Source organism: Anomaloglossus baeobatrachus, chromosome 9, assembly GCF_048569485.1.
Source record: "Anomaloglossus baeobatrachus isolate aAnoBae1 chromosome 9, aAnoBae1.hap1, whole genome shotgun sequence".
Lineage (NCBI taxonomy): Eukaryota > Metazoa > Chordata > Amphibia > Anura > Aromobatidae > Anomaloglossus > Anomaloglossus baeobatrachus.
Genome location: NC_134361.1, coordinates 214,073,952 through 214,101,385, shown reverse-complemented (window position 1 = coordinate 214,101,385; position 27,434 = coordinate 214,073,952). Strand labels below are relative to the sequence as shown.

The 27,434-nt window shown below is 43.9% G+C and overlaps 2 protein-coding genes across 2 annotated transcripts in view; one reads left to right on the top strand and one right to left on the bottom strand.

Moving 5' to 3' along the window:
- The window catches only part of LOC142251535 (epithelial sodium channel subunit beta-like), a 176,473-nt gene that overhangs the window by 111,802 nt on the left and 37,237 nt on the right, over positions 1–27,434 (bottom strand). The gene's annotated exons all lie outside the window — the stretch shown is intronic.
- ENTPD2 (ectonucleoside triphosphate diphosphohydrolase 2) overlaps positions 1–27,434 on the top strand; it is a 62,991-nt gene that overhangs the window by 32,731 nt on the left and 2,826 nt on the right. The window contains exons 2-8 of the mRNA XM_075324427.1: positions 6,242–6,359; positions 6,760–6,910; positions 8,293–8,452; positions 14,722–14,949; positions 19,834–20,103; positions 25,313–25,432; positions 26,673–26,810. Coding sequence (XP_075180542.1) covers positions 6,242–6,359; positions 6,760–6,910; positions 8,293–8,452; positions 14,722–14,949; positions 19,834–20,103; positions 25,313–25,432; positions 26,673–26,810 — 1,185 coding nt within the window. The remainder of the gene's footprint in view (positions 1–6,241; positions 6,360–6,759; positions 6,911–8,292; positions 8,453–14,721; positions 14,950–19,833; positions 20,104–25,312; positions 25,433–26,672; positions 26,811–27,434) is intronic.

Genomic DNA, 27,434 nt, shown 5'->3' with positions numbered 1-27,434 from the left:
TATCGTCATTAAAATGGCACCGAAGTGTCACAGATGTGTCAAGGCTGGCTGACAACCCTGTAGCAGCAAGTGTAAGAAAATCCCATAGATTGGCAGTTCCCTGTTTCTGCAGCAGCGGACTCTAGGACCCTGGGAGTCTGTCAGTTTTTCCTCTTTGTTGCCAGCCTCTGACTTCTTATATAAACCTCACTCTGGGGATATTTTGGGTGCGGTTTATATTTTGTTCCTGACTGAGCTGTAGAGAAGTTGTGGTGCTCTGTTGCTCCAGACTCCTGTAGTTGCTGCAGCTCAGATAATTCGCTATTTACCAGGGCTCTGGTGATAGCTGTTGTTTTTCCCTTGTGTCCACCTTTAGCACTAGAAGTCCCAGAAATTTCGAGCTCCCCCCCCCCCCCCCCGAAGTCCCGAAAGAGGGAAAATGACCCTTAAGCTGGGTTCACACATAGCAACAACGACGTCGCTGCTACGTCACCATTTTCTGTGACGTAGCAGCGACGTCGCTGTGTGTGACATCCAGCAACGACCCGGCCCCTGCTGTGAGGTCGCCGGTCGTTGCTGAATGTTCTGCTTCATTTTTTGCTCGTTGCTCTCCCACTGTGAAGCACACATCGCTGTGTGTGACAGCGAGGGAGCGCCGAACTGAAGCGAGCAGGATGCAGGGAGCCGGCGTCTGTCAGCCTGCGGTAAGCTGTAACTAAGGTACACATCGGGTAACCAAGGGAAGCCCTTTCCTTGGTTACCCAATATTTACTTTAGTTACAGCGTCCGCCGGTCTCATGCTGCCTGTGCTGCCGGCTCCCTGCACAAAGCCAGAGTACACATCGGGAAATAAGCAAAGGTTTGCTTATTAACCCGATGTGTACTGTGGCTATGAGTGCAGGGAGCCAGCGCGAAGCGGTGTGCGCTTGTAACCAAGGTAAATATCGGGTAACCAGAGAAGCACTTTGGTTGGTTACCCGATATTTACCTTAGTTACCAAGCGCAGCATCGCTTCCACAGCGACGCGTGTCGTTATGATCGCTGCTGTGTTTGACAGCTAAGCAGCAATCATAACAGCAACTTAAAAGATCGCTGTTACGTCACAGAAAATGGTGACGTAACGGCGACGTCGCTGTTGCTATGTGTGAACCCAGTTTTAGTCCAAACTGAATACAACTAACTAGAAACTAAATGGCTAAACTCAATGAGAAAACAACAACCTCCTGTGGTGCGACAGTAATGGCCTGTGTGTTGTTCTTTACGGCCGGCATAGCCTCTATTCCCAGCCGTGACATGAAGTCAGCGCATACCGTGATCTCTGGCGACATTTTATTGAAGACCCTGTGGAGAAAACTATTGAGCAGCATCAGTGCATGTGCAGATGGAAGGAAGAAAAAATATCTGCTTATACACCGATGTTTCTCATAGTCTTCTCCAGTGTCTTCAATAAAATGGCACCGGAGATCGAGGCATGCGCTAACTCAGGTGCCAGACCTCATTACTGCAGCACGTGCGCTTTGTTCGCAACAACGGCAATGGTGGTGCAGCGTGAAATTTGAAAAAAAGGACTAATTCAGATGGAGCCAGAGTAGGAATTTACATGCACCAATCTCTGGACCTTTTTATCAACTTTTTTTTTTTTTTTTTTCTGCAATCACCATCACTTATCAGATTTGATGTTTATGATTGGAGTCACCATGCTAGTGCTAGTATGGCACTGCCTGCACTTTATATGGGGAAAATCCTCGTGGTTGGTTCTCTTTTTTAAAGGTTTAAGGGGGCTTTACACGCTACGATATCGTTAAATGTTTTGTCGTCGGGGTCAAGTTGTTAGTGACGCACATCCGGCGTCATTAACGATATCGCAGCGTGTAATACTTACCAGCGACCTTAAGCAAAATCAAAAATGGTGAAAATCGTTCACCATGGAGAGGTCGTCCCAAACTCAAAAATCGGTAAGGGTTGTTTATCCAGGTGGTTCATCGCTCATGCGGCAGCACACATCGCTATGTGTGACACCGCAGGAGCGAGGAATGTCTCCTTACCTGCCGCCGGCCACAATGCGGCAGGAAGGAGGTGGGCGGGATGTTACGTCCTGTTCATCTCCGCCCCTTCGCTTTGATTGGCCGGCCGCTTAGTGACGTAGCGGTGACGTCGCTGTGATACCGAACGTCCCTCCGCCTTGAAGGAGGGATTGTTCGGCAGTCACCGCGACGACGCCGACCAGGTAAGTACGTGTGACGCTACCGTAGCGATAATGTTCGCTACGGCAGCGATCACAAACAATCGCATGCGCGACGGGGGCGGGTACTTACACGCTCACTATCGCTACAAATTGCTAGCGATATCGCTACCGTGTAAAGCCCCCTTTACTCTTTTTAATGCAACGTGCACTGGAGAGAACTAAAAGTAACCAATGTAATCTACATAGTAAGAAAGTGTTTTGTTTTCTAGTGTCTTCAGGGGGTGACATGATCTACCACAATAATATACTGCCCCTATGTACAAGAATATAACTACTACAATACTACTCATATATACAAGCATATACAGTGCCTTGCAAAAGTATTGAGCCCCTTTGAATTTTTCAACCTTTTCCCACATTTCAGGCTTCAAACATAAAGATAAAAATGTTAATGTTCAGGTGAAGAATCAACAAGTGGACACAATTGTGAAGGTGAAGGAAATTTATTGCTTATTTTAAATTTTTGTAAAAAAGAATAAACTGAAAATTGGGGCGTGCAATATTATTCATCCCCTTTAAGTTAATACTTTGTAGCGCCCCCTTTTCCTGCGATTACAGCACAAATCTCTTGGGGTATGTATATCAGTTTTGCACATGGAGAGAGTGAAATTCTCGCCCATTCTTCCTTTGTAAACAGCTGGAGCTGGGTTGGATGGAGGCGTTTGTGAACAGCAGTTATCAGCTCTTTCCACAGATTCTCGATTGGGTTCAGGTCTGGACTGTGACTTGGCCATTCTAACACCTGGATACGTCTATTTGTGAACCATTCCATTGTAGATTTTTCTTTATGTTTGGGATCATTGTCTTGTTGGAAGACAAATCTCCGTCCCAGTCTCAGGTCTTTTGCAGTCTCCAACAGGTTTTCTTCAAGAATGGTCCTGTATTTGGCTCCATGCATCTTCCCATCAATTTTAACCATCTTCCCTGTCCCTGCTGAAGAAAAGGAGGCCCAAACCATGATGCTGCCACCACCATGTTTGACAGTGGGGATGGTGTGTTCAGGGTGATGAACTGTGTTGCTTTTACGCCAAACATATTGTTTGGCATTGTGCCCAAATTGTGTATGTATGTATATATATATGTGTGTATATATATATATATATATATATATATATATATATATATATATATATATATATATATATATATATATATATATATATATATATATATATATATATATATATATATAATATAATATAATATAATATAATATAATATAATATAATATAATATAATATAATATAATATAATATAATATAATATAATATAATATAATATAATATAATATAATATAATATAATATAATATAATATAATATAATATAATATAATATAATATAATATAATATAATATAATATAATATAATATAATATAATATAATATAATATAATATAATATAATATAATATAATATAATATAATATATATATATATATATATATATATATATATATATTTATATTTTTTTTTGTTTCATCTGATCAGGGCACCTTCTTCAAGGTTATTTAGCTCTAAGGCCCTGGGGATAACAATAGTCTATTTAAACGTATAGTAATCCCCAATTATATGAAAATAATTTTAATTTTTATTCAAGTAGAAAATTTATACATCACACCACTTTGTGCATACTGACATTACAAAGATCAATTGTCTTAAGCCACCTAAATGGCAACCCCTGATCTTGAATATCAAGAACAGGGTTCACAATGAAATTTAGAAGACAAATTGATACAATTTAAAACATATATAGCCAATTGCTGGTTCACAAAAGGACATAGAATGTGTAAGCCAAACTTAACTCGGTAGCTCCCAATATGGCTGTGCTGGCACGTTAGTGCTGATTCTGTGGTCACAGTCATAAATATTCATCCAGGAATATCCACACGAGGCGTTGGAAAAAAGGTCCTTTGTCAATATAGTGAACCGCCAACCATTTCCTATCAATTAAAGACGTCTCCACCTCGACGCGTTTCCCCACAAGGGCATGTGGTTCATCAGGAGGCTGGAAAGGTAAGTATAGTCTTATCAGCTTCTCATAGGACATACAAAGACCGACAGACATAACAATACAACAGGTGCACAAAATTCCATCAAACCGGTAGCAAAATACATAGATAACTCACTTGTCAGATAGTATAATAAGGGATATGCAGGTCCATGGCGCCACACGAACAGATCAGCAGCACTCCAGTCAATACTGTCTTGATGACATGCTCCTGTCCTCCAGGCGTCATGGAGCTGCATATTCCCCGCTGCCTTAAATAGCCCTAGCTTAACCAAACGGCTGAGGAGAAATCCCCGTCCTCCCCCATTTGACGTCACCACAATCTCCACAGCGCTTGCGCCGTCAGCGCCACCAATGCGCATGCCCCAGCTACGTAATGTGAAGGGAAAGCCCTTCACAGTACTGGGCACCGCCTTCCTCATCGTGAGCTCACGCGTTCACATGATCAAGGATGGGCGTGTATACAGCAATATGAGACGCAGCCGCACTGAGATACAAAAAGTACTTAGAGCGTCCACAGCTTGTAAAATGACATAAGGCACAGCCGCACTGAGATACACAGGGAACTTTAAGAATCCACAGCTTTTAAAGTGACATAGGGGCATTCAGGAAGGCCGCATATATACACAATGATCTTAAAAATAGGGGATCCTACACACATAAATGCAGATGCGGTCATGCTGAGATACAGGATACAGTATAGATACATAGCAATTATAAAGATAGGGATCCCCACGCACATATAGATGTAAATGCAACCGCACTGAGATACACAGGGAACTTAAAAAATCTCAGCTTTTAGGATGACAAGAGGGCATTCAAGAAGACAGCATATATACATAGCAATTTTAAAGAAATAGGGATCCCACGTATATATAGATGCTAGAAAAATTTGCATTATACATGTACAATCAGTAGTCACCAATTCAGATACATATCTAAATTCCACATGTTTGGTGTCTCCAGGCGGCTTGTGGCAACTTTAAATGACACTTTTTATGGATATCTTTGAGAAATGGCTTTCTTCTTGCCACTCTTCCATAAAGGCCAGATTTGTGCAGTGTACGACTGATTGTTGTCCTATGGACAGACTCTCCCACCTCAGCTGTAGATCTCTGCAGATCATCCAGAGGGATCATGGGCCTCTTGGCTGCATCTCTGATCAGTCTTCTCCTTGTGTGAGATGATAGTTTGGATGGACGGCCGGGTCTTGGTAGATTTGCAGTGGTATGATCCTCCTTCCATTTCTATATGATCGCTTGCACAGTGCTCCTTTGGGATGTTTAAAGTTTTGGAAATCTTTTTGTAACCAAATCCAGCTTTAAACTTCTCCACAACAGTATCCTGGACCTGCCTGTTGTGTTCTTTGGTCTTCATGATGCTCTCTGCGCTTTACACAGAACACTAAGACTGTCACAGAGCAGGGGCATTTATACGGAGACTTGATTACACACAGGGGATTATATTTATCATCATCAGTCATTTAGGACAACATTGGATCGTTTAGAGATCCTCAATCAACTTCTGGAGTGAGTTTTCTGCACAGAAAGTAAAGGGGATGAATAATATTGCACGCCCCAGTTTTCAGTTATTTATTTAAAAAAAGTTTAAAATAAGCAAATAATTTCGTTCAACTTCCCAATTGTGTCCCACTTGTTGATTCTTCACCAGAACATTAACATTTTATCTGTTTTTTGAAGCCTGAAATGTGGGAAAAGGTTGAAAAATTCAAGGGGGCCGAATACTTTTGCAAGGCATTGTATTTACTATAATACTGCCCCCTATGTACAGGAATATAACTACTATACTATAATACTGCAAGAATGTACACGAATATAACTACTATAATACTGTCCCCTATGTACAAGAATATAGCTACTAGAATACTGCCCCCTATGTACAAGAATATGACTACTATAATACTGCTCCTATGAACAAGAATATAACTACTATAATACTGCTCCCTATGCTTTATTTATCCTACTTATTACTACCTCTTTTCTCCCACAGTATGGTATTGTGTTGGACGCCGGTTCTTCCCACACCGCACTATTTATTTACAAGTGGCCGGCAGATAAAGAAAATGACACTGGGATTGTGAGCCAGCACAGCATGTGTGATGTACATGGTGAGTAAAAGCTTCTCCCAGGCTATCCTCCAAGTATTACTTTACATGAGATCATGACTATTTGTCTTTAGTCTGTACCAAAATTAATCTGTTAGATAGCCGTTCCACCTGTTATACCTGGGACAAGGACTGATCCTTTTTTGTGGCTCTAAAAATGAATGTTTTGATCTATTTGGACTGAAATGACTGTAAACGTTTGGAAAGACGTAGCTTTAAACTGTGTACTTCATGGTACATTATTAAAGGCATTTTGGATATAACAAAAAATAAGTGGAAACATATGGTGATCATATCTTCATGCATATGTTTTCCTGCGCTCATGTTTTCATTGTACAAGAATGTGATTGCCATAAAGTAACTATTGTTCCCTACAGTGGATTTGACATGTGACTGTTCTTAGGTCCCGGGATATCCAGCTATTGGCAGAATCCACCGAAAGCAGGAAAGAGTCTGGAGACCTGTCTGCAGCAGGCGGTGAACGATATTCCCTCCAGTCGACACTCCATCACTCCCCTGTACTTGGGAGCCACGGCGGGGATGAGACTGCTCGAGTATGTACCGGAAGACGCCCGAGTCTTAATTCTTTATGAATTATACATGTCCATTGTATAAATGCATTAATACCTTTTTACTTTGAGTGGCGACACTAGTAATTTCTCTGGCTCAGGGCTTATCTGATCACATTCTGCTCAGTGTAGGAAGACATCTGCTACAAAGACCACCCATGCTGAAATCCTGCGAACTCCAGGAGTGAGATGTTGACTTGCGCACCAACCATTCCCGAAATATAAACTTAATCTAACGATCTAAGCATTAGGATAAATTCCCCCTCCTACAAAGCTGCATACTTGGGTGGATGTTGAATCGGGCACACCCTGGTCTTGGGCTACATCGGAAGAAAAGGTTGCCAAAATATCACATTATTCTCCTGATTTCCTAAGGTTACACATGACCAAATGTGAACTTATTAAAGGGCAACACCAGTCCCCAAAGACATTCACATCGTCATGAAAAAGGAGAGGATATTTTTCAAGTTAAAGGGACAATTCCACTTATAGATAAGATAATAATAGCGTAGGCCACAATGGTCGCTTCCATCTGGATAGGAAGTGATGACCTGTGATTGCCTGCAGCGGTCAAGAGTCAGAAGAATGGGATGTCTGCATTTCCTTCTCCAAAGAAGACGATAGGAGATGCTTCTAATGTTTTAATATTCATTACTTTTTGAAAACTGTCTTTGTAAGTTGGATAATTTATGAAAGATGCCTCATTAACTAGGTTTATGTACAAGAATATAACTACTATAATACTGCCCCCTATGTACAAGAATATAACTACTATAATACTGCCCCTATGTACAAGAATATAACTACTATAATACTGCCCCTATGTACAGGAATATAACTACTATAATACTGCTCCTATATACAAGAATATAACTACTATAATACTGCCCCCTATGTACAAGAATATAACTACTATAATACTGCCCCTATGTACAAGAATATAACTACTATAATACTGCCCCTATGTACAGGAATATAACTACTATAATACTGCCCCTATGTACAGGAATATAACTACTATAATACTGCCCCTATGTACAGTAATATAACTACTATAATACTGCCCCCTATGTACAAGAATATAACTACTATAATACTGCCCCCTATGTAGAAGAATATAACTACTATAATACTGCCTCTATGTACAAGAATGACTGCTATAATACTGCTCCTATATAGAATATACTGTATCTACTAAAATACTGCCCCCTATGTACAAGAATATAACTACTATAATGGTACAAAGGTCACATGGCAATTTGCTAAAATTGGTCATAATTGTATATTGTTACGCTTTGTGGCACCATCATGTAGAATCAAGTAAAACTGTGACAGATCTGAGCTTGCTGTTCCTTTTGTATTCACAGTTGGACCAATCGTAGCGCCTCTAACAATGTGCTGGAAGCTGTGAGCGACACATTGAAGTCCTTTCCTTTTGACTTTCGAGGGGCCAAGATTCTGTCGGGTCAAGATGAAGGGGTGTTTGGCTGGGTAACGGCCAATTACCTTATGGAGAATTTCATCAAGGTATGCACTAGTACAGGGAGCAGATACAGTGTCTGGCATGTGACAATGTGACGTTTCGTGCCAGCTTTCTACAGTTCTTGTGTAGGTCTTTGATTGTGTACCTGACATTTTTTAAAGGATCACTTTCTCTTGTTGGTGCAGTTTTTCCCTCAAATTATTTACAAGCACTTTAGATAATGGCTACTGATGAAGGAGCATGTGTCTAAACCAACAGGGGTGGGGAGCTTTTTTCTTTAAAGGCCATTTGGAGATTTATACAATCATTTGGGGGCTTATCAACTTGAAATTTATACGGTTTTATTTGGTCAAACCTTTAACTCACTCCTAATGTGATGGCTCAAGCTGCTTCTGTTAGTGAGGCTGTGATGTTAGGTGATTTTGTAGATGTTGCTACTCGCAGCTGCTTTTCCAGATTTGCGCTGGTTTGGAGCGCTGTCACTCTTCAGTGTCCAGAACTTGCAGCGGTAAATTGTGAACACAGAAGCATTTTATAGTATATATCTCCTCACAGCGGGAAACGTACAGCTCACGTGGTGTTTATAGATCTTAAGTAGTCGGAGGTCTGAAGTACATACATCATAGTCAACACCGAAACTGCTGTATATACACATCACATAGGTGACAGTGAGACTGCTGTATATACACATCACATAGGTGACAGTGAGACTGCTGTATATACACATCACATAGGTGACAGTGAGACTGCTGTATATACACATCGCATAGGTGACAGTGAGACTGCTGTATATACACATCGCATAGGTGACAGTGAGACTGCTGTATATACACATCGCATAGGTGACAGTGAGACTGCTGCATATACACATCGCATAGGTGACAGTGAGACTGCTGTATATACACATCGCATAGGTGACAGTGAGACTGCTGTATATACACATCGCATAGGTGACAGTGAGACTGCTGTATATACACATCGCATAGGTGACAGTGAGACTGCTGTATATACACATCGCATAGGTGACAGTGAGACTGCTGTATATACACATCGCATAGGTGACAGTGAGACTGCTGTATATACACATCGCATAGGTGACAGTGAGACTGCTGTATATACACATCGCATAGGTGACAGTGAGACTGCTGTATATACACATCGCATAGGTGACAGTGAGACTGCTGCATATACACATCGCATAGGTGACAGTGAGACTGCTGCATATACACATCGCATAGGTGACAGTGAGACTGCTGTATATACACATCGCATAGGTGACAGTGAGACTGCTGCATATACACATCGCATAGGTGACAGTGAGACTGCTGCATATACACATCGCATAGGTGACACTGATAAGTAAAGAAATAACATTTGGAACACCATTCTAAGTCTGAACTAGGTGCAAAAACCTAAACAAAATCACTATATGGAGAGAAGGTATGCACACCAGTGACTATGCAAGGGGAATACATGTAATAGCAACAACTGCTGTGTGAATACTGGCCTGAAAAATACAATAGCTACATGAAAAAATGAGTGGAATCTGCATTACTGCCATGAAATATGAATAAAGAGAAAATTAGCTATTGAATTGATCAATGCAACAGAGCCCCAAAACCTCTTCACGGTATTCTCTTGTTTTTGGGGTCCCTAGCTAATGTGTGTCCTCTCATGCAGTTAAAAAAAACTTACTGTGTATGGGAAGCTGAGACCCAGGCTATATATGTATAATGTGGACCGACAAGGTATGGGTGGGGTCAGGTTCACAAACGAAAGACTACTAACAAATAAAGAATTTGGCAGTAATGCAGATTCCACTCTCATTTTATTTTTTTTTTCATTTTTGCATGTAGCTATTGTATTTTTCAGGCCAGTATTCACACAGCAGTTTCTGCTATTACATGTATTCCCCTTGCATAGTCACTGGTGTGCATACCTTCTCTCCATATATAGGTGACACTGAGACTTCTGTATATACACATCATATAGGAGACCCTGAGACTGCTGTATATACACATCACATAGGAGACACTGAGACTGGTGTATGTATATATACATCACATAGGAGATACTGAGCCTGCTGTGTGTATGTATGTATGTATTTATTATTACCACCACATAGGAGACACATTGACTGCTATGTATCCACATCACATAGGAGACACTTCTACTGAAGCATATACATAGCAGAGGGGATGGAGCTGCTGTCCTAGTTCGTTGTCAGTGGGACCAGAGCGCACGGAGACCATCCACAAAGTTCATCCTGGCACTGGCCATCATGAGGACTTTGTCTGGAGCAATTAAAGGGTCGGCGGGTGATTCTTTGCCTGCATGAGCACTGTGATCACCGGCCCCAGTACTGTGGTCTCTGGGAATCTGGCTTGGGGCCGCAAAAAAAGCAGTTTCCTAACTTTTTATATAGAAAAACAGGTCATGTAGGAAATCTGCTAATCTATTGGAGGAGACTGATTGTTTGGTTACATGCTGCTCCATCAGATGCAATTATATGGAAAGCAGTATGGGTCAGTTTGTGAGGAAAGTAGCACTTGTACATTTAAAGGGGTTGGCTAGTTTTCTCCAAGTTACATTCTATTCATATATAGTGAAGTACAGATAATTTGGTGAAATTGTTTTGTTTGATAGGATTAGTATGACGCAAGCAGTTTTGATCATGCAAAGGAGTGTTTGCCAAGTGTTCTAACTTTACAGCAGCAGCTATTCATTGCCTCGAGCCTGTTACCAAAGAAAAGACAATATTCAGTCTAGATGCCAAGTTTTGGAGACTGAAGATAAAACATTATTGGAGAATTATTGGCTTGAAAAGAGATGAGGCAGGGTTTTTTTTTTTTTTTGTGGCTGATGGCAGGATGTAAATAGGGCACCTCACCCGTTTCCGGTGTATCTCGATTCACCGGTACAGCCTAATGAGCCTGGGAGGTCTGATCTGGTGACATTTGCAGGTTGGTCACGTTCTAATGAATAATGAAATCTAATGCAAACAAACCACTACAATAAAGGTAAATGCCAGGTGTAAATATCCAAGTTGTCCTGTCTAAGACTGCAGTCAGCGAGCCGCATTCTCTCCCCTACTGGTTGATTTAGTTTTTGATACGTTTGCTCTATTTTATAGTTGATTTGAAGGCATCAAAACTATGAATTATCACATGTGGAATGAAATACTTAAAGTGTGAAACAACTGAAAATATGTCTTCTATTCTAGGTTCTTCAAAGTAGCCACCTTTTTGCTTTGGGTACTGATTTGCACACTCTTGGCATTCTCTTGATGAGCTTCAAGAGGTAGTCACCAAAAATGGTCTTCCAACAGTCTTGAAGGAGTTCCCAGAGATGCTTAGCACTTGTTGGCCCTTTTGCCTTCACTCTGCGGTCCAGCTCATCCCAAACAATCTCGATTGGGTTCAGGTCTGGTGACTGTGGAGACCAGGTCATCTGGCGTAGCACCCCATCATTCTCCTTCTTAGTTAAATAGCCCTTACACAGCCTGGAGGTGTGGTTGGGGTCATTGTCCTGTTGAAAAATAAATGATGGTCCAACTAAATACAAACCGGATGGAATAGCACGCCACTGCAAGATGCTGTGGTAGCCATGCTGGTTCTGTATGCCTTCAATTTTGAATAAATCCCCAATAGTGTCACCAGCAAACCACCCCCACACCATCACACCTCCTCCTCCATGCTTCATGGTGGGAACCAGCCATGTAGAGTCCATCCGTTCACCTTTTCTGCGTCACACAAAAACACGGTGGTTGGATCCAAAGATCTCAAATTTGGTCTCCTCAGACCAAAGCACAGATTTCCACTGGTCCAATGTCCATTCCTTGTGTTCTTTAGCCCAAACAAGTCTCTCTTCTGCTTGTTGCCTGTCCTTAGCAGGGGTTTCCTAGCAGCTATTTTACCATGAATGCCGCTGCACAAAGTCTCCTCTTAACCGTTGTTCTAGAGATGAGAAGGTGTCCAAACTTTTGGTCTGTACTAAAATTACACACATATACATATATATATATATATATATATATATATATATATATATATATATATATATATATATATATATATATATATATATATATATATATATATACATACATATACACACACACACACATGTATGTATGTATGTATGTATGTATGTGTGTGTATATATAATATATAATATATATGTATATGTGTGTGTGTGTGTGTGTGTGTATGTATAATATATATTTGCACATGCTTAACCTGTGTGTACGGGGCTGCTGGATATGGCTGATTAATTGAACCTGGCAGGCAGTCCCTTTTAACAATGAATGGAGCAGAGGCCAAGCATTTGCACCTACTCTTTTTGCAGAACAAGGCTACAGACCCCTTTCTTAATCTAAGGATTATTGCGGGTCCCAGTGATCACTAAGTTTTCCTCTATTCTGTGTGTGATATGGTGGGTTGTGTATGTTTGGATGCTGGGAGTATTGCCTTGTGTGTACATTGTCCTGTCTGCAGGTTAATCACCCCCTTCTGCTTCTGTCCCTAGGTCTGGTAGAGGGGGGCTGTGGAATCCACCCAACTTCTTTGCTTACCTGGGAGATTATTCAGTCAGTCTGAGGACAAGAGACAAGCAGGAAGATTTATCCTCAGTGGGTGAAGCTGGGGCTATGGTCTACACCCCAGAGAGACTTGGACATTTATCCCACTGCTGCCACCAGTTATCACAGGGTCCTTCTCCAATATTACACAATCAACAGAGCGGGAGATGGGTGAACAATCCAAAGAACCTTTTATTCCATGCAAATCAGAAGGTCCATAAAATCATCCACCACAGAGGGGTAAAGTAGTCCAGTAATGCGGACCATAGCTTAGCTTCACCCACAGAGGATAAATATTCCTGTTTTTCTCTTGTCCTCAGACTGACTGAATAATCTCCATGTAAGCAGAGAGGTTGGGTGGATTCCAGGAGCCCCTAACCCAGAGCTAGGGACAGAAGCACTGCAGGGGAAGATTAACCTACAGACAAGACAATGTACACACAAGGCAACACTCCCAACATCTGACCATACACAACCCACCATATCCCATCATCACAACTGTGTCTAAGGGATAATTTATCTGGGACTAACCCTTTTAATAAGTTGTAATCTCTACTATTTTTGTATGGAAGTTAGTATAACTTGTTTTTCAGATTCTATATAACCTCTGAATTCTAAGCTCCTTTCAATCTACGTAGAATGCCAAATCTTTGTACTCTGACTAGTCAATCGGATTTATTTACCGGTGTCAAGTTTCTAATTATTTAATATGTCATGTGAAAAACTGCAGAAACCCGGCCGACAGGTTGTAACCTGTATACTACCCTCAGCAAGTAAACAGTGTTTAAAAAAAAAAACCTAAAGAGGTCTCAAAACGGGAGACTCCATAATTTCCTTTGAGTGATTAGTACATGTGACCCTGGGATCATGGGGTGTCATGGGGTCCTTCTCAGTATCACACAATCAACAGAGTGAGAGATGGATGAGCAATCCAAAGAATATCTATTCCATGCAAATAAGAAGATCCATAAAATAATCCACCACACAGAGGGTAAAATCGTCCAGTAAAGGGATAAATGTTCCGGGGATGACTCACAATCCCCCAGCAGTCCTTTTCCAGGGAAATCATGGTTTCTTAACGGCTCTCTGGGGTGCTACCTGTACTCGCAGCTTCGCCCCAGAGGATTAATCTTCCTGCTTGTCTCTTGAAGTTTTCAGACAGTCTGAATAATCCCCCAGGTAAGCAGAGAGTTTAGGTGGATCCCAGGCCACCCTCCCCCAGACTTTGGGACAAAAGCCTGGCAGGGGGTGATTAACCTAGCCTAACAGGACAATGTACACCGAATGGACAGAGCACCACGCCTAAAATATGAACCCTCACAACAACCCCCCCCCCCCCATATTCCACAATCACAAGGGGGTCAAGGGCTATGTATGTAATTTTATATATACAGAAAACGTATATTGCCTGAATAGAGGGTCTGCATGTGTGAACAACATGGTTGTAGAATTGTTTTGATATGTCGGTTGCACGGTTAGGACACTAAATGTATAGCGGAACCAATATCAAGTATTAACAACAAAAATAAATTTCCATTCTTGTGCAAACATTTCATGAAGGTACAAGAAAGTTATGTAAGCAGTTTAGTTTTCTATGATATTGGAAGAGTTAAAGGGAAACAACCACTGTCAGAGCCGCCGGTGCTGTATTCCATAAAGGTGCATAATATCTCGACTCCCCCAAATACATAACCCTCAAAATTAATTTTATCTCTCCTATTCTTTATCCAACAGTACAGCTGGATTGGACACTGGTTCCAGCCCAGGAAGGGGACGCTGGGAGCCATGGATCTTGGTGGAGCATCCACGCAAATGACTTTCGAAACCTCAGACAAGATCGACAACCCTGAGAATGTGGTAAACCTGCGACTGTACGGCCAGTCCTACCGCGTGTACACACACAGCTTCCTGTGCTACGGGCGAGATCAGGTCCTCAGGAGGGTCCGGTCAAAAGTGCTGAAGGTAACGTGTTCTATCCTTACACAATACTAATGTAAATAGGAGGAGGGGAAATTTGGTTCAATCTAATCCAATGCTAGTTTCAACAGTAAACTTGTTTATTCGAAATAGGGATTTCTATTTGACTCCTATACATCTGCAGGTTTTTCCCTCTGCTCTCTATACAGACACATCTGCAGGTTTTTCCTCACGTTTTTGGTCAATTAGGAACCAAAATTATTTCTATTTGCCAAATGCCAGAAAGAGATTTTCAGACATTTTTATTACTTTCTGCACAGTGAAAAGTTTCCATACACTAAGAGTACTGTACTTTTAAACAATATAGGACAGCCCATATGATCATGTCATGTCTTTGGAAGCTTCTGATAGGTTTATTGGCAACATCTGAGTTAATTAGAGACACACCTGTGGATGTATTGTAATGCAGACCAGAAACACACTGCCTATTTATGTAGCATCATGGGAAGGTCAAAGGAAATGAACAAAGATCTCAGGAAGAGAATTGAGGACTTGCACAAGTCTGATTCATCCTTGGGTGCAATTTCCAGATACCTGGAGGTTCCTCATTCATCTGTACAAACAATTATACGCAAGTACAAAGAAGATGGGAATGCCCGGCCATCATACCGCTTAGGAAGGAGACGGGTTCTGTGTACCAGAGATGAACGTGCTTTGGTCAGAGATGTGCAGATCAACCCAAGAACAAAAGCAAAAGACCTTGTGAAGATGCCGGCGGAAGCTGGTGAGATTGTGTCATTATCCGCAGTGAAACAAGTACTGTGTATGTATGTGTGTATGTATGTGTATATGTGTATGTGTATATGTATATATATATATATATATATATATATATATATATATATATATATATATATATATATATATATATATATATATATATATATATATATATATATATATAGCCAGGGAGAAGCCATTACTCAAAAAAAAAACCCATAAAGCCAGATTAATGTTTGCAAATGCAGACCGGAATAAAGACCTTAATTTATGGAGACGTCCTGTGGTCTGATGAAACTAAAAGTGAACTGTTTGGCCATAATGACCATTGTTACGTTTGGCGGAAAAATGGAGAAGCCTTTTAAGCCTAAGAACTTCATCCCAACTGTGACACACGGGCGGCAGCATCATGTTGTGAGGTTGTTTTGCTGCAGGAGGGACTGGTGCACGTCACAAAATAGATGGCGTCATAAGGAAAGAAAATTGTGGCAATATTGAAGCAACATCTCAAGACATCAGCCAGGAACTTAATGCTTTGGTGGAAATGGATCTTCCAAATGGACAATGACCCAAAGCTACTGCCAAACTGTTTACAAGGTGACTTAGAGGGGTGGATCACCCATATTTTTTATTGTGTAGATCGATATTATATTGAGAAACAATGTTTCTCTCAAATACCTTATGTTGGCAATAGTGCCTGTGAGAGGCGCTATTGCAGACCGCTGTTCCCCGCTCCGTGACCCCCGGGCTCCGTGACCTCGGATCTGGTGACAGCACGTCAAGTTCCTGACACCGCGGCCGGCCGCAGTGTACGTGAGTGGTTGGCTGTGGGTGGTGTTTCAACGCTCGTCACAGCCAATCTGCTGCCTCCTCCCTCACAGCAGAACGCTGCAAGCAGGAGAGGTGCTGTGACAAGCGATGAAACACCGCCCACAGCTCAGTGAGTCAGGAAGACTGGGGCTGGCCGCAGGGATGTGACTTGTCCGGAACTTGAGGTGACGTCCCCAGATCCCAGAGGTCATGGAGCCCGGGGCCATGGAGTGGGGAACAGCGGTCCGCAATAGAGCCTCACAGGCACTATTGCCAACACAAGGTATTTGAGAGAAACATTGTTTCTCAATATAATATCGATCTAGACAATAAATATGGGTGAACTACCCTTTTAAGGATAACAGTCAATGTTTTGGAGTGGCCATCACAATGCCCTGATCTCAATCCTATTGAAAATTGAAGGGCAAAGCTGGAAAGGCCGGTGCGAGCAAGACTACCTCCAAACATGGCTCAGCTACACCAGATCTGTCAGGAGAAATCGGCCCAAATTCCACCAACTATTGAGAATGTTGTGGAAGGATATCCATAATGTGTGCCAAGTCATACAGTGTAATGCGGGCGTCACACGGGACAATCTATCGTGTGATCGCACGAGCGATTGTACCCGCCCCCGTCGTTTGTGCGTCACGGGCAATTAGTTGCCCGTGGCGCACAAAGTCGTTAACCCCCTGTCACACGCACTTGCCTCCCGGACGACCTCTCTATGGGCTGCGAACATCCACTTTCTGAAGGGGGAGGGACATTCGGTGTCACAACGACGTCACACAGCGGCCGGCCAATAGCAGAGGAGGGGCGCAGATGAGCGGGACGTAACATCCCGTCCACCTCCTTTCTTCCGCATTGCTGGTGGGACGCAGGAAAGCTGTTTGTCGTTCCCTGGGTATCACACGGAGCGATGTGTGCTGCCCGGGAACGATTAACAACCGGCGCACAGAAGAAAAAACTACTGTTTGAAAATGAGCGACGTGTCAACGAGCAACGATAAGGTGAGTATTTTTGCTCGTTCACCGTCGCTCGTAGCTGTCACACGCTACAATATATCAAACGATGCCGGATGTGCGTCACTTACGACATGACCCCGCCGACATATCGCCCGATATATCGTACCGTGGGATGCTGGCATAAGGGCAATTCCACCAAATACTAATGAAATGGATTGAAACTTTAACTTTGCAGAAAGTAATAAAAATGTCTTAACACGTTCTCTCGCTCTTTTTAGATAGTGTATGTAAACTTCTGGTTTCAACTGTAGGTAATTTTTATTGCTCAAAGAAAGTAATTTTTAAAAAAAATAAATTTAAAATGGTCATGTTTTGGTATGATTTCTTATATATATATATATATATATATATATATATATATTTTTTTTTTTTATTTATTTTTTTTATCCCGGCGCTTGGAATTTTTATTTTCATTTCCTGTAAATGATAATGTAGAATGAATGGTTTCCTGCAAAAAAAAACAAACATAAGGCTACTCGTACAAATAGTACGGCATTCGGGTTACTTGTTACAGTGCGAGATTTTCCTCACTGACTTGCATTGGACACGCTATTCGGAACAAATATGTGAGTATTAGACAGTACTCATTATGATCATTGTGAGTATAGCGAGTATGAATAGTTAGGCTGCTTTCACACATCCGGTTTGTGCTGAGCGGTACAATTCGGCTCAAACACATATGCAATGGATGCGGCGAAAAAAACGGATCCGTTGCATAAGTTTTTCCATGCGGCCCGTCCTTTTTTTTTTTGACGGATGCGGCTTGATACTGAGCATGCGCAGTGCAAAAAACGCATCCGGCGGCCGGATGCGGGTTTTTGCCGCAGGACGCCGCATCCGGCGTCCATAGGATTGCACTGTGAATCGCGCTGTATCATGCCGGATCCGGCGCAATGCGGTTTTTTTCGCCGCACCAGAAAACGTGCCAGGCAACGTTCCATCCGGCTGCCGCATGGGCTAAATATGCTGCATTCGGCAAAAAACAGACGCAACGCAAGGCCATGCGGCACAATATGGCACTAATGCAAGTCTATGCGGGGAAAAAACGCAACCGGCGGCAAAAAAAAACGGTTGCGTTTTTTCTGCAGAGCGCAGTATTGTGCCGCACAGCAAAAACCGGATGTGTGAAAGCAGCCTTAGGTACTCTCTCAACTCTAGATATGACTGGAAAATAAAAAAAAAAATTCATGACTCTTGGCAGAGGGGATCAGGGAGATAAAAAAGCAAAAAACAAAAATTGGCACCAGTGAAAACGTGATAAAATAGAAGAACAGGGGTGTCACATGTTTTGTTATAGGTTTACAGCACCATCTAGTGGAAACTTTGTGTAAATGCACCACAGTAAGAATGCATTTATCTAGAATTAAACACTTAAGAACTGTTCATGTGCAATTATATTTAAAGGAGCTGTCTGGGATTCATTTTCATTTATTTTAGATGTAGGAAAAAAGTTTTAGAATGATTAAAGCCGTTCCCAGTTCCAGTATTGCCCCAGTATTTGCTGACCGGCTGCATTGGAGATGCAGAGCATTTAACCACAATAACAAATCACTGGGTTTTAGCAGCTTATTTTGTCTACATCCGCATCACCGCGGGGTTCGGTGATTGTCTGCAGCTGTTAAGTGTGCTATAGTCGGACATCTCCACTTCTGCCTGGTACCGGCGTGTTTGAGCGGAGCGGCAGCACTGCACTCGCTTATTTTCTACATCTGCAAACCTATGCCGAAATAATAATCCCACACATATTTTTTTTTTTTTTTTTTTTTTTTTTAAGGATATACATGTTTATTTTCTATTAAAGGGAATCTGTCAGTAATATCAATTCTCCTCGGCTGCCTCCAGAGATTAGTGTACATTAATGGGACCGCGGAGGGGGAACTAGTGGTAGACGTGTAGATCAGGAGAGCAGACTGTCGGTCATTACATGTCTCACACTGGTAACTTGCCTGCCCTTTCATTTTAAAATTATGTTCCAAAGGTGGAGTTTCAGATCTATGTCTGGTCAATAGATCTTAACAGCTAATTTGTATTAATAAAATTGTAGCTCACCCTTGGATAAAAGATCAGATCACAGATTTCTAGGTATCCTCTTAGTCAATTTTCTATAGACTGCTTAGGAAGGTTGATCATACTGACAAATCCCTTTTAACATTGGAATCTTCTGTGTGGTGACATGGATGTTGCTGTGAGAACCTGGGTATCCTTTTGGACTATGTGTGTATGTATGTTATATATATATATATATATTATATATATGAGAGATAATATTATATTATATTTAGTACCAGAATTTATTTGGCTTTTTTTTGTCTTGCAGGAACAAGGTTACTCATCCAGTGTTCAGAATCCATGCCTGCCAAAGGGTTTTAACGAGACATTAACGTTTGGGAACGTGTATGATACGCCATGCACGGAGACGGAGAGGCCTCCTAACTATGACCAATCAATGTCCTTGTTAATAAAAGGCAGCGGGGACGCAGAGCAGTGCCGGAGACTTGTAGACAACCTTTTCCAGTTTTCTAAGTGTCCGTATTCCACCTGCTCCTTTGATGAAGTCTTCCAACCCAAAGTGTCTGGGAATTTCATTGTAAGTTACAAAACTATGTAAAATGTTATTTAGAAAACAAGCAACTGAATGGGTTCTTAGTCAACAAACTTCCTGGAATCGGATATAACTAAGGCTACTTTCACACATCCGGTTTGAGCCCTGCGGCTCAATCCGGCTGTGAAAACTATGCAACGGATGCGGCGAAAACACCGCATCCTTTGCATAAGTTTTTACATGCGTCCCGTCCGTTTTTTTCCGGTTGCGGCATGCTACTGAGCATGCGCAGTGGAAAAAAACGCATGCAGCGACCGGATGCGTTTTTTTCCGCATCGCGCCGCATCCGGCCTCCATAGGTATGCATTGAAAAATGCGCCGCAGCGGCCGGATGCGGCGCGATGCGGTGTTTTTTGCCGGAGCAAAAAACGTTGCAGGGGACGTTCGATCCGGCCGCCGCATCGGCTAAATCTGCCGCATGCGGCCAAAACTGGACCGAACGCAAGCCCCTGCGGCACAATACGGCACTAATGTAAGTCTATGCAAAAAAAAAACGCCACCGGCGTTACAAAAGCCGGTGGCGGTTTTTCTGCAGAACGCCGTATTGTGCCGCAGAGCAAAAATCCGGATGTGTGAAAGCACCCTTAGGCTACTTTCACACATCAGTTTTTTGCCATCAGGTTCAATCCGGAAAAAAACGGGTAAAACGGATCCGGTACCGCATCCGTTTTTTCCCCATAGACTTGCATTGGTACCGGATTGTACCGGATGGCTTTGCGTTGCATCCGTTTTTTTCCGGATGCGGCAAAATTAGTTAAAGCGGCGGCCGGAGGCAACGTAGCTTGCAACGTTTTTTTGTCCGGCAAAAAAAACGCATCGCAACGGATCCGGCGCGATACGGCGTGTTTTACAATAGAAGCCTATGGACGCCGGATCCGGCGTAATGCGGTAAAAAACGGATGCGGCCGCCGGATCCGTTTTTCTAAACTGAGCATGCTCCAATGTAATTAACAAAACGGATCCAGCCAAAAAACGGACGAAAAGGATGCAAAAACGGATGCAAACCGTATCCACCGGATCCGTTTTTTAACGGATCCGGCATAACGGATCCGTTAAACGGATCCGGTGGATACGGTTTTCACTTTTTTTTCAGGATCCGTTGGATCAGGAAAAAAAAGGACTGTGCCTGAATACAGAAAACTGATGTGTGAAAGTAGCCTTACAGTGAGGTTGCAGTGACCGTGGGGGTCATTGTCAAGCAGAAATATCTGAAAGATTTAATGGTGGGGCTCTCAAACTTGGCTGGTTATCAGGGCCACACATAGAACACATTTTTTTTTATTTTGGGGCCGCATTCTTTGCAGGACAAAGTGACATTTTTAGTAATATGATATATATTTTTTTTTTTCTATACATCTTTTGGATCACTTTTCTTTTTAATTTTTCGCTCTTAAATGGCATTCATTGTATGGATATGGCAATCTCACGTACTTCTTTGTTTATTTTAGTTGATACATATATACACACACATATACCTGTGTGTGTGTGTGTGTGTGTGTGTGTATATGTATGTATAATATAAAATATATATATATATATACTAGAAGGTGGCCCGATTCTACGCATCGGGTATTCTAGAATTTACGTATTGTGTAGTTCATGTATGATTTTTGTTATATATATGTGCAGTATGTGCGTATATTTGTGTGTGTAGCGTTGTCTGTGTGTGGGTGTCTGTGTAGGGCAGTTGTTTGTGGTTTCCAGTGTGTGTGTGTGGTGTGTTGTGCAGTGCGCGCGCGCGCGTGTGTGTGTGTTGGGGGGAGGTGTGCACTCTCCATCGTGCTCCATCCCCTATGCTGCGCACCCCCCATCGTGCTAGATGTCCCATCCTGCGCACTCCCAAACGTGCTCCATCCGCCATGCTGCGCACTCCCAAACGTGCTCCATCCGCCATGCTGCGCACTCCCCATCGTGCTCCATTCCCCATGCTGCGCACTCCCCATCGTGCTCCATCCGCCATGCTGCGCACTCCCCATCGTGCTCCATCTCCCATGCTGCGCACTCCTAAACGTGCTCCATCCGCCATGCTGCGCACTCCCAAATGTGCTCCATCCGCCATACTCCACACTCCCCATCGTGCTCCATGCCCCATGCAGCGCACTCCCCATCGTGCTCTATCCCCTATGCTGCGCACCCCCCATCGTGCTCCATCATCCATGCTGCGCACTCCCAAACGTGCTCCATCCGCCATGCCGCGCACTCCCAAACGTGCTCCATCCGCCATGCTGCGCACTCTCAAACGTGCTCCATCCGCCATGCTGGGCACTCTCCATCGTGCTCCATCCCCCATGCAGTGCACTCCCTATCGTGCTCCATCCCCTATGCTGCGCACCTCCCATCGTGCTCCATCTCCTATGCTGCGCACTCTCAAACGTGCTCCATCCGCCATGCTGCGCACTCCCAAACGTGGTCCATCCGCTATGCTGCGCACTCCCAAACATGCTCCATCCGCCATACTCCGCACTCGCCATCGTGCTGCATCCGCCATGCTGCGCACTTCCAAACGTGCTCCATCCGCCATGCTGCGCACTCCCAAACGTGCTCCATCCGCCATGCTGCGCACTCCCAAACGTACTCCATCCGCCATGCTGCGCACTCCTAAACGTGCTCCATCCGCCATGCTGCGCATTACCAAACGTGCTCCATCCGCCATGCTGCGCCAGCATCAGCCTCTCTACCCGCATCATCAGCCTCTCTGCCCGCAGCATCAGCCTCTCTCTTCCCAGCATCAGCGTCTCTGTCCCTAGCATCAGGCTCTCTCCTTCCAGCCTCCCTCAGCATCAGCCTCCCTTTCCCAGCCTTCCCAAGGATCAGCCTCTCTCCTCCCAGCCTCCTTCCTCCCAGCCTCCTCCTCCCAGCCTCCCTCAGCATCAGCCTTCCTCTCCCAGTCTCCCTCAGCATCAGCTTCCCCAAGCATCAGCCTCTACCAGCATCAGCCTCTGTTCTTCCAGCCTCCTCCAGCATCAGCTTCCCTAAGCATCAGCCTCCCTCGTCCCAGCCTCCCTCAGCATCAGCCTCTCTCCTTCCAGCCTCCCTCAGCATCAGCCTCCTTTCCCCAGCCTTCCCTAGGATCAGCCTCTCTCCTCCCAGCTTCCTTCTTCCCAGCCTTCCGATCCCAGCCTCCTTCAGCATCAGCATTTCCCTCTTCCCCATGATCAGCCTCTCTGCTCCCAGCCTCCTCCAGCACGCCCTGCTCCTCTGCCGACACTCACACACCCGATCGCATGCACTCACACACACACCCGATCGCATCCACTCACACACACACACCCGATCGCATCCACTCACACACACCCGATCGCATCCACTCACACACACACCCGATCGCATCCACTCACACACACACCCGATCGCATCCACTCACACACACACCCGATCGCATCCACTCACACACACCCGATCGCATCCACTCACACACACCCGATCGCATCCACTCACACACACCCGATCGCATCCACTCACACACACCCGATCGCATCCACTCACACACACAGACACTGACGATATCGCACTTACGCGCTCATACTCACAACATCCGGGGATATCACATGCTTCTGGCCATGTGATCCTCCGTCAGGTCCTGGAAGATCACAACAGCACATTTTCGCCGCCGAGAAGCAAGCGATATCCCAGGATGTCGTGAGTATGTGGATGCGATGTGAGGTGTGTGTGAGGTGTGTATGAGAGTGAGTGTGAGTGTGATCTGATGTGTGTGTATGTTTGTGTGTGTGCGTGTGGACTTTCCGGCGCAGCAGGACCTTGATGGGCTTGTAACCATGCGAGCATGGTTACCAACGTATCCACACCACTCCCACCACTGCCGTGGGAGCGGGGGCCGGGGGAGGGGGAGGGAGTACCGTACTCACCTCCGTGACAGCCGTGTCAGTTAGAGAAATGCGCGGGGGGAGGGAGGGGGTGGGGCCAGAGCTAACGTGCATTGCGTGAGGGGGGCGGGGCGTGGCGTGGCTGAATTGCCAATGCCTGCAGGGTGCCGGGGCGAGAGGCCAATCTGTGGGGGGGGCGGAGCCTGGGCGAGCGGCTGGCCAATCCGTGTGGGGGCGCAGCCTGGGCGAGCGGCCAATCCGTGTGGGGGGGCGGGGCCATGGCGAGCCCAGCGGCCAATCAGCTTTGTGTCACCGTAAGGACACAATTTTGGAGCATGACAGACAGACAGACAGACAGATAGACAGACAGACAGAATAAGGCAATTATATATATAGATATAAAATTATATTAGTGTGTGTGTGTATAGCCATTTTTTTTTTAAATGGTTAAAAAAAATTTACTTTTTTTTTTTTTTTTTTTTCATATCCCAAATATTGTTTTTACAATTGGCACCATATAGTAATTTTGGACAATATCTTGTGGTAATTTTCCCATGGGGTCCTTATCTTGTAGAAATGTCCCCATCCTGTACTAATGTGTCCATCCTGGTCCCCTTCTTGTAGTAATGTGCCCATCTTTGTCCCCATCCTATAGTAATGTGCCCCAGACTGCGCCCATCTTGTAGTAATGTCCCATCCTGTTGTAATTTCCCCTTATATGCTGTTCTTTTGTATACAAAAAATTCTTCTCACCTGTCCTCCGTTCCCTCGGTGTCCTCTCCTGCTTCTTGCGTCATGTGGACCCTATAATGATCACGGCTGATGCCAGGGGCTGCAGTAGTCAGTGCTTAATTACATTTAAACGAACTGCTGGTGCTGCGCAGGGCTCTCTGCAGCCCTAAAACAATGGCAGCCACCAGCCAATCAGCGTACAGCGCTTGACATCAATTCACTACGTCAGCTGCTGGCCTGTGATTGGCAGGCGGCTGCCTTAGGTATAGTTTTGCTGAGAGCTCTGCACAGTGCCAGCAGTTCATTGAAATTAAATAAAGCACTGACTACTGCGGCCCATCATTCATCATAGGGGCCACAAGAAGAAGTCCGAGGGGCCACATGCGGGCCGCGTGTTTCAGACTCCTGATTTAAGTGGTTAGGCTGTTTTTGAGAATTGGCATTTACTAGAAATATTATTTCATTCCAAGTTTACCATATGCTGAACTCTCTTCCCACGTGCAATTAGCGGAGTTGCCTGCTATTGTCATGGAGACGCTCGGGCTCCAGGTCTCTTTTAATACATATTAAAATAGGACTATTAAAAATCCAATCTATGAACGGACAACTTGGTGCAATAATAATGTCTCTTCTTTCAGGCTTTTGCAGCTTTTTATTACACCGTAGACTTCATCAAATCTGTGATGAATATGCCAGTGGACTCCCTGGATGATCTGGGGACAGCGACCGATGCCATCTGCTCCTCCAGTTACAATGAAGTGAGTCACTGTAAACCCACTCAGTGAAGTCGCTTAATATCCCTATGGAAAATCTTGCTATGCAGTCACATTTACTGTAATTGCAGAAATCCTTTTCTCTGCGAATGCACCAAGGTTCAGAGCTAAAATTATAATGTGATTGTTGTATTGCACATACTTTAAAATAACATTAATTAAAAAAAAAGTTATCACCTTGGTCTGGGAAGAAGAACTCAGTATCTACGCCAAGGGTGATGCATTTCCACTGTACCAAAGAAGTATGTACCGTATTTTTCGTTTTATAAGACGCACCCCAAATTTAGAGGTAAAGGAAAAAAAAATGGGGTTTTGTTTTATAATCTGGTGGTGTCTTACCGGGGAGGTGGGGCGGCAGCAGTGGTGGAGCGGGGTCACAGGAAGCAGGGGCGGTGCTGGTGTACGGCGCTGCTCTGTGCTGCTGATTGCTGTGGGTGGTGAGGCACTGGCCATTCTGAAGATGTCAGCGGTGTAGGCTTCAAAGAAATGGCGGCCGGAGTCGGTGCGTGCGATGATGACAGCTTAAGCCGAGAGCTGCATCTGAGCACGTGCCGACTCGGGGAGCCATAATATGAAGTTTTTACTACCGACATCTTCAGAATGGCCCGTGCCTCGCCGTTCGCCACCCAGAGCCTCGCTACACAGAGCAGAGCCGAACAGAGCAGTGCCCGCAGCACAGCTTTGTCCCTGCCTCCAGTGACCCCTCTTCACACACCCCTCCCCCCGGTAAGCTACATTCGGATTTTAAGACACACCCCTTATTTTCCTCCCAAATTTTTGGGAGGAAAAGTGCATCTTAGGGCCGTTTTACACATCCGGCTTTTCGCTGGATTGCCGGATCCGGCGCACTCCAATACAATGTGATACAGTACAATGGCAGCGCGACAAGCTGTGACCTGGAAGTTACTGCGCTGCCATTGTACTGTATCACATTGTATTGGAGTGCGCCGGATCCATCAATCCGGCAACGAGCCGGATGTGTGAAACTGCCCTTATAATCTGAAAAATACGGTATTTGATCCATGCATAACTGATACAGATGCTAGTGATGTCTGTACCAAATGCAACAAAAGAAAGGGATTCTTGATCCATATGATTTGGCAGTGCCCCCAGTATTGGTTCAGTAATTGGTACATGCGAACAAGGAAAATATTAGGTATATTATATCAAAGATATAATTCTGTGAATCCCTACTTATTGTGTTTTGTCTTATTTCGTTTCAAAGCTTTATAGCAAAGCTCCTGCAAATGTGCAAAAACATCTTGGCGGTTATTGCACCACAGCCAACTTCATCTACCTGCTGATCAGCAAAGGATACAAATTTGACAATGAAACTTTCCCCAACATTGTTTTCCAGAGGAAGGTGGGTATTCTCTTTTATTACAGGTCGCACGGGGCCCATAAGTTGGTGTTGCCCTGCCTTCCTTTTCAGTCTGGTCCAGTATGTGCATGAATGCTTTGTCCTCCACGTTTTTGCTTTTTATATATACTGTACAGACCAAAAGTTTGGACACACCTTCTCATTCAAAGTTTTCTTTATTTTCATGACTCTAAAAATTGTAGATTCACATTGAAGGCATCAAAACTATGAATTAAAACATGTGGAATGAAATACTTAAAGTGTGAAACAACTGAAAATATGTCTTATATTCTGGGTTCTTCAGAGTAGCCGCCTTTTGCTTTGATTACTACTTTCTACACTCTTGGCCTTCTCTTGATGAGCTTCAAGAGGTAGTCACCGGAAATGGTTTTCCAACAGTCTTGAAGGAGTTCCCAGAGATGCTTAGCACTTGTTGGCCCTTTTACCTTCACTCTGCGGTCCAGCTGACCCCAAACCATCTCGATTGGGTTCAGGTCTGGTGACTGTGGAGGCCAGGTCATCTGGCGTAGCACCCCATCACTCTCCTCCTTAGTCAAATAGCCCTTACACAGCCTGGAGGTGTGTTTGGGGTCATTGTCCTGTTAAAAAATAAATGATGGTCCAACT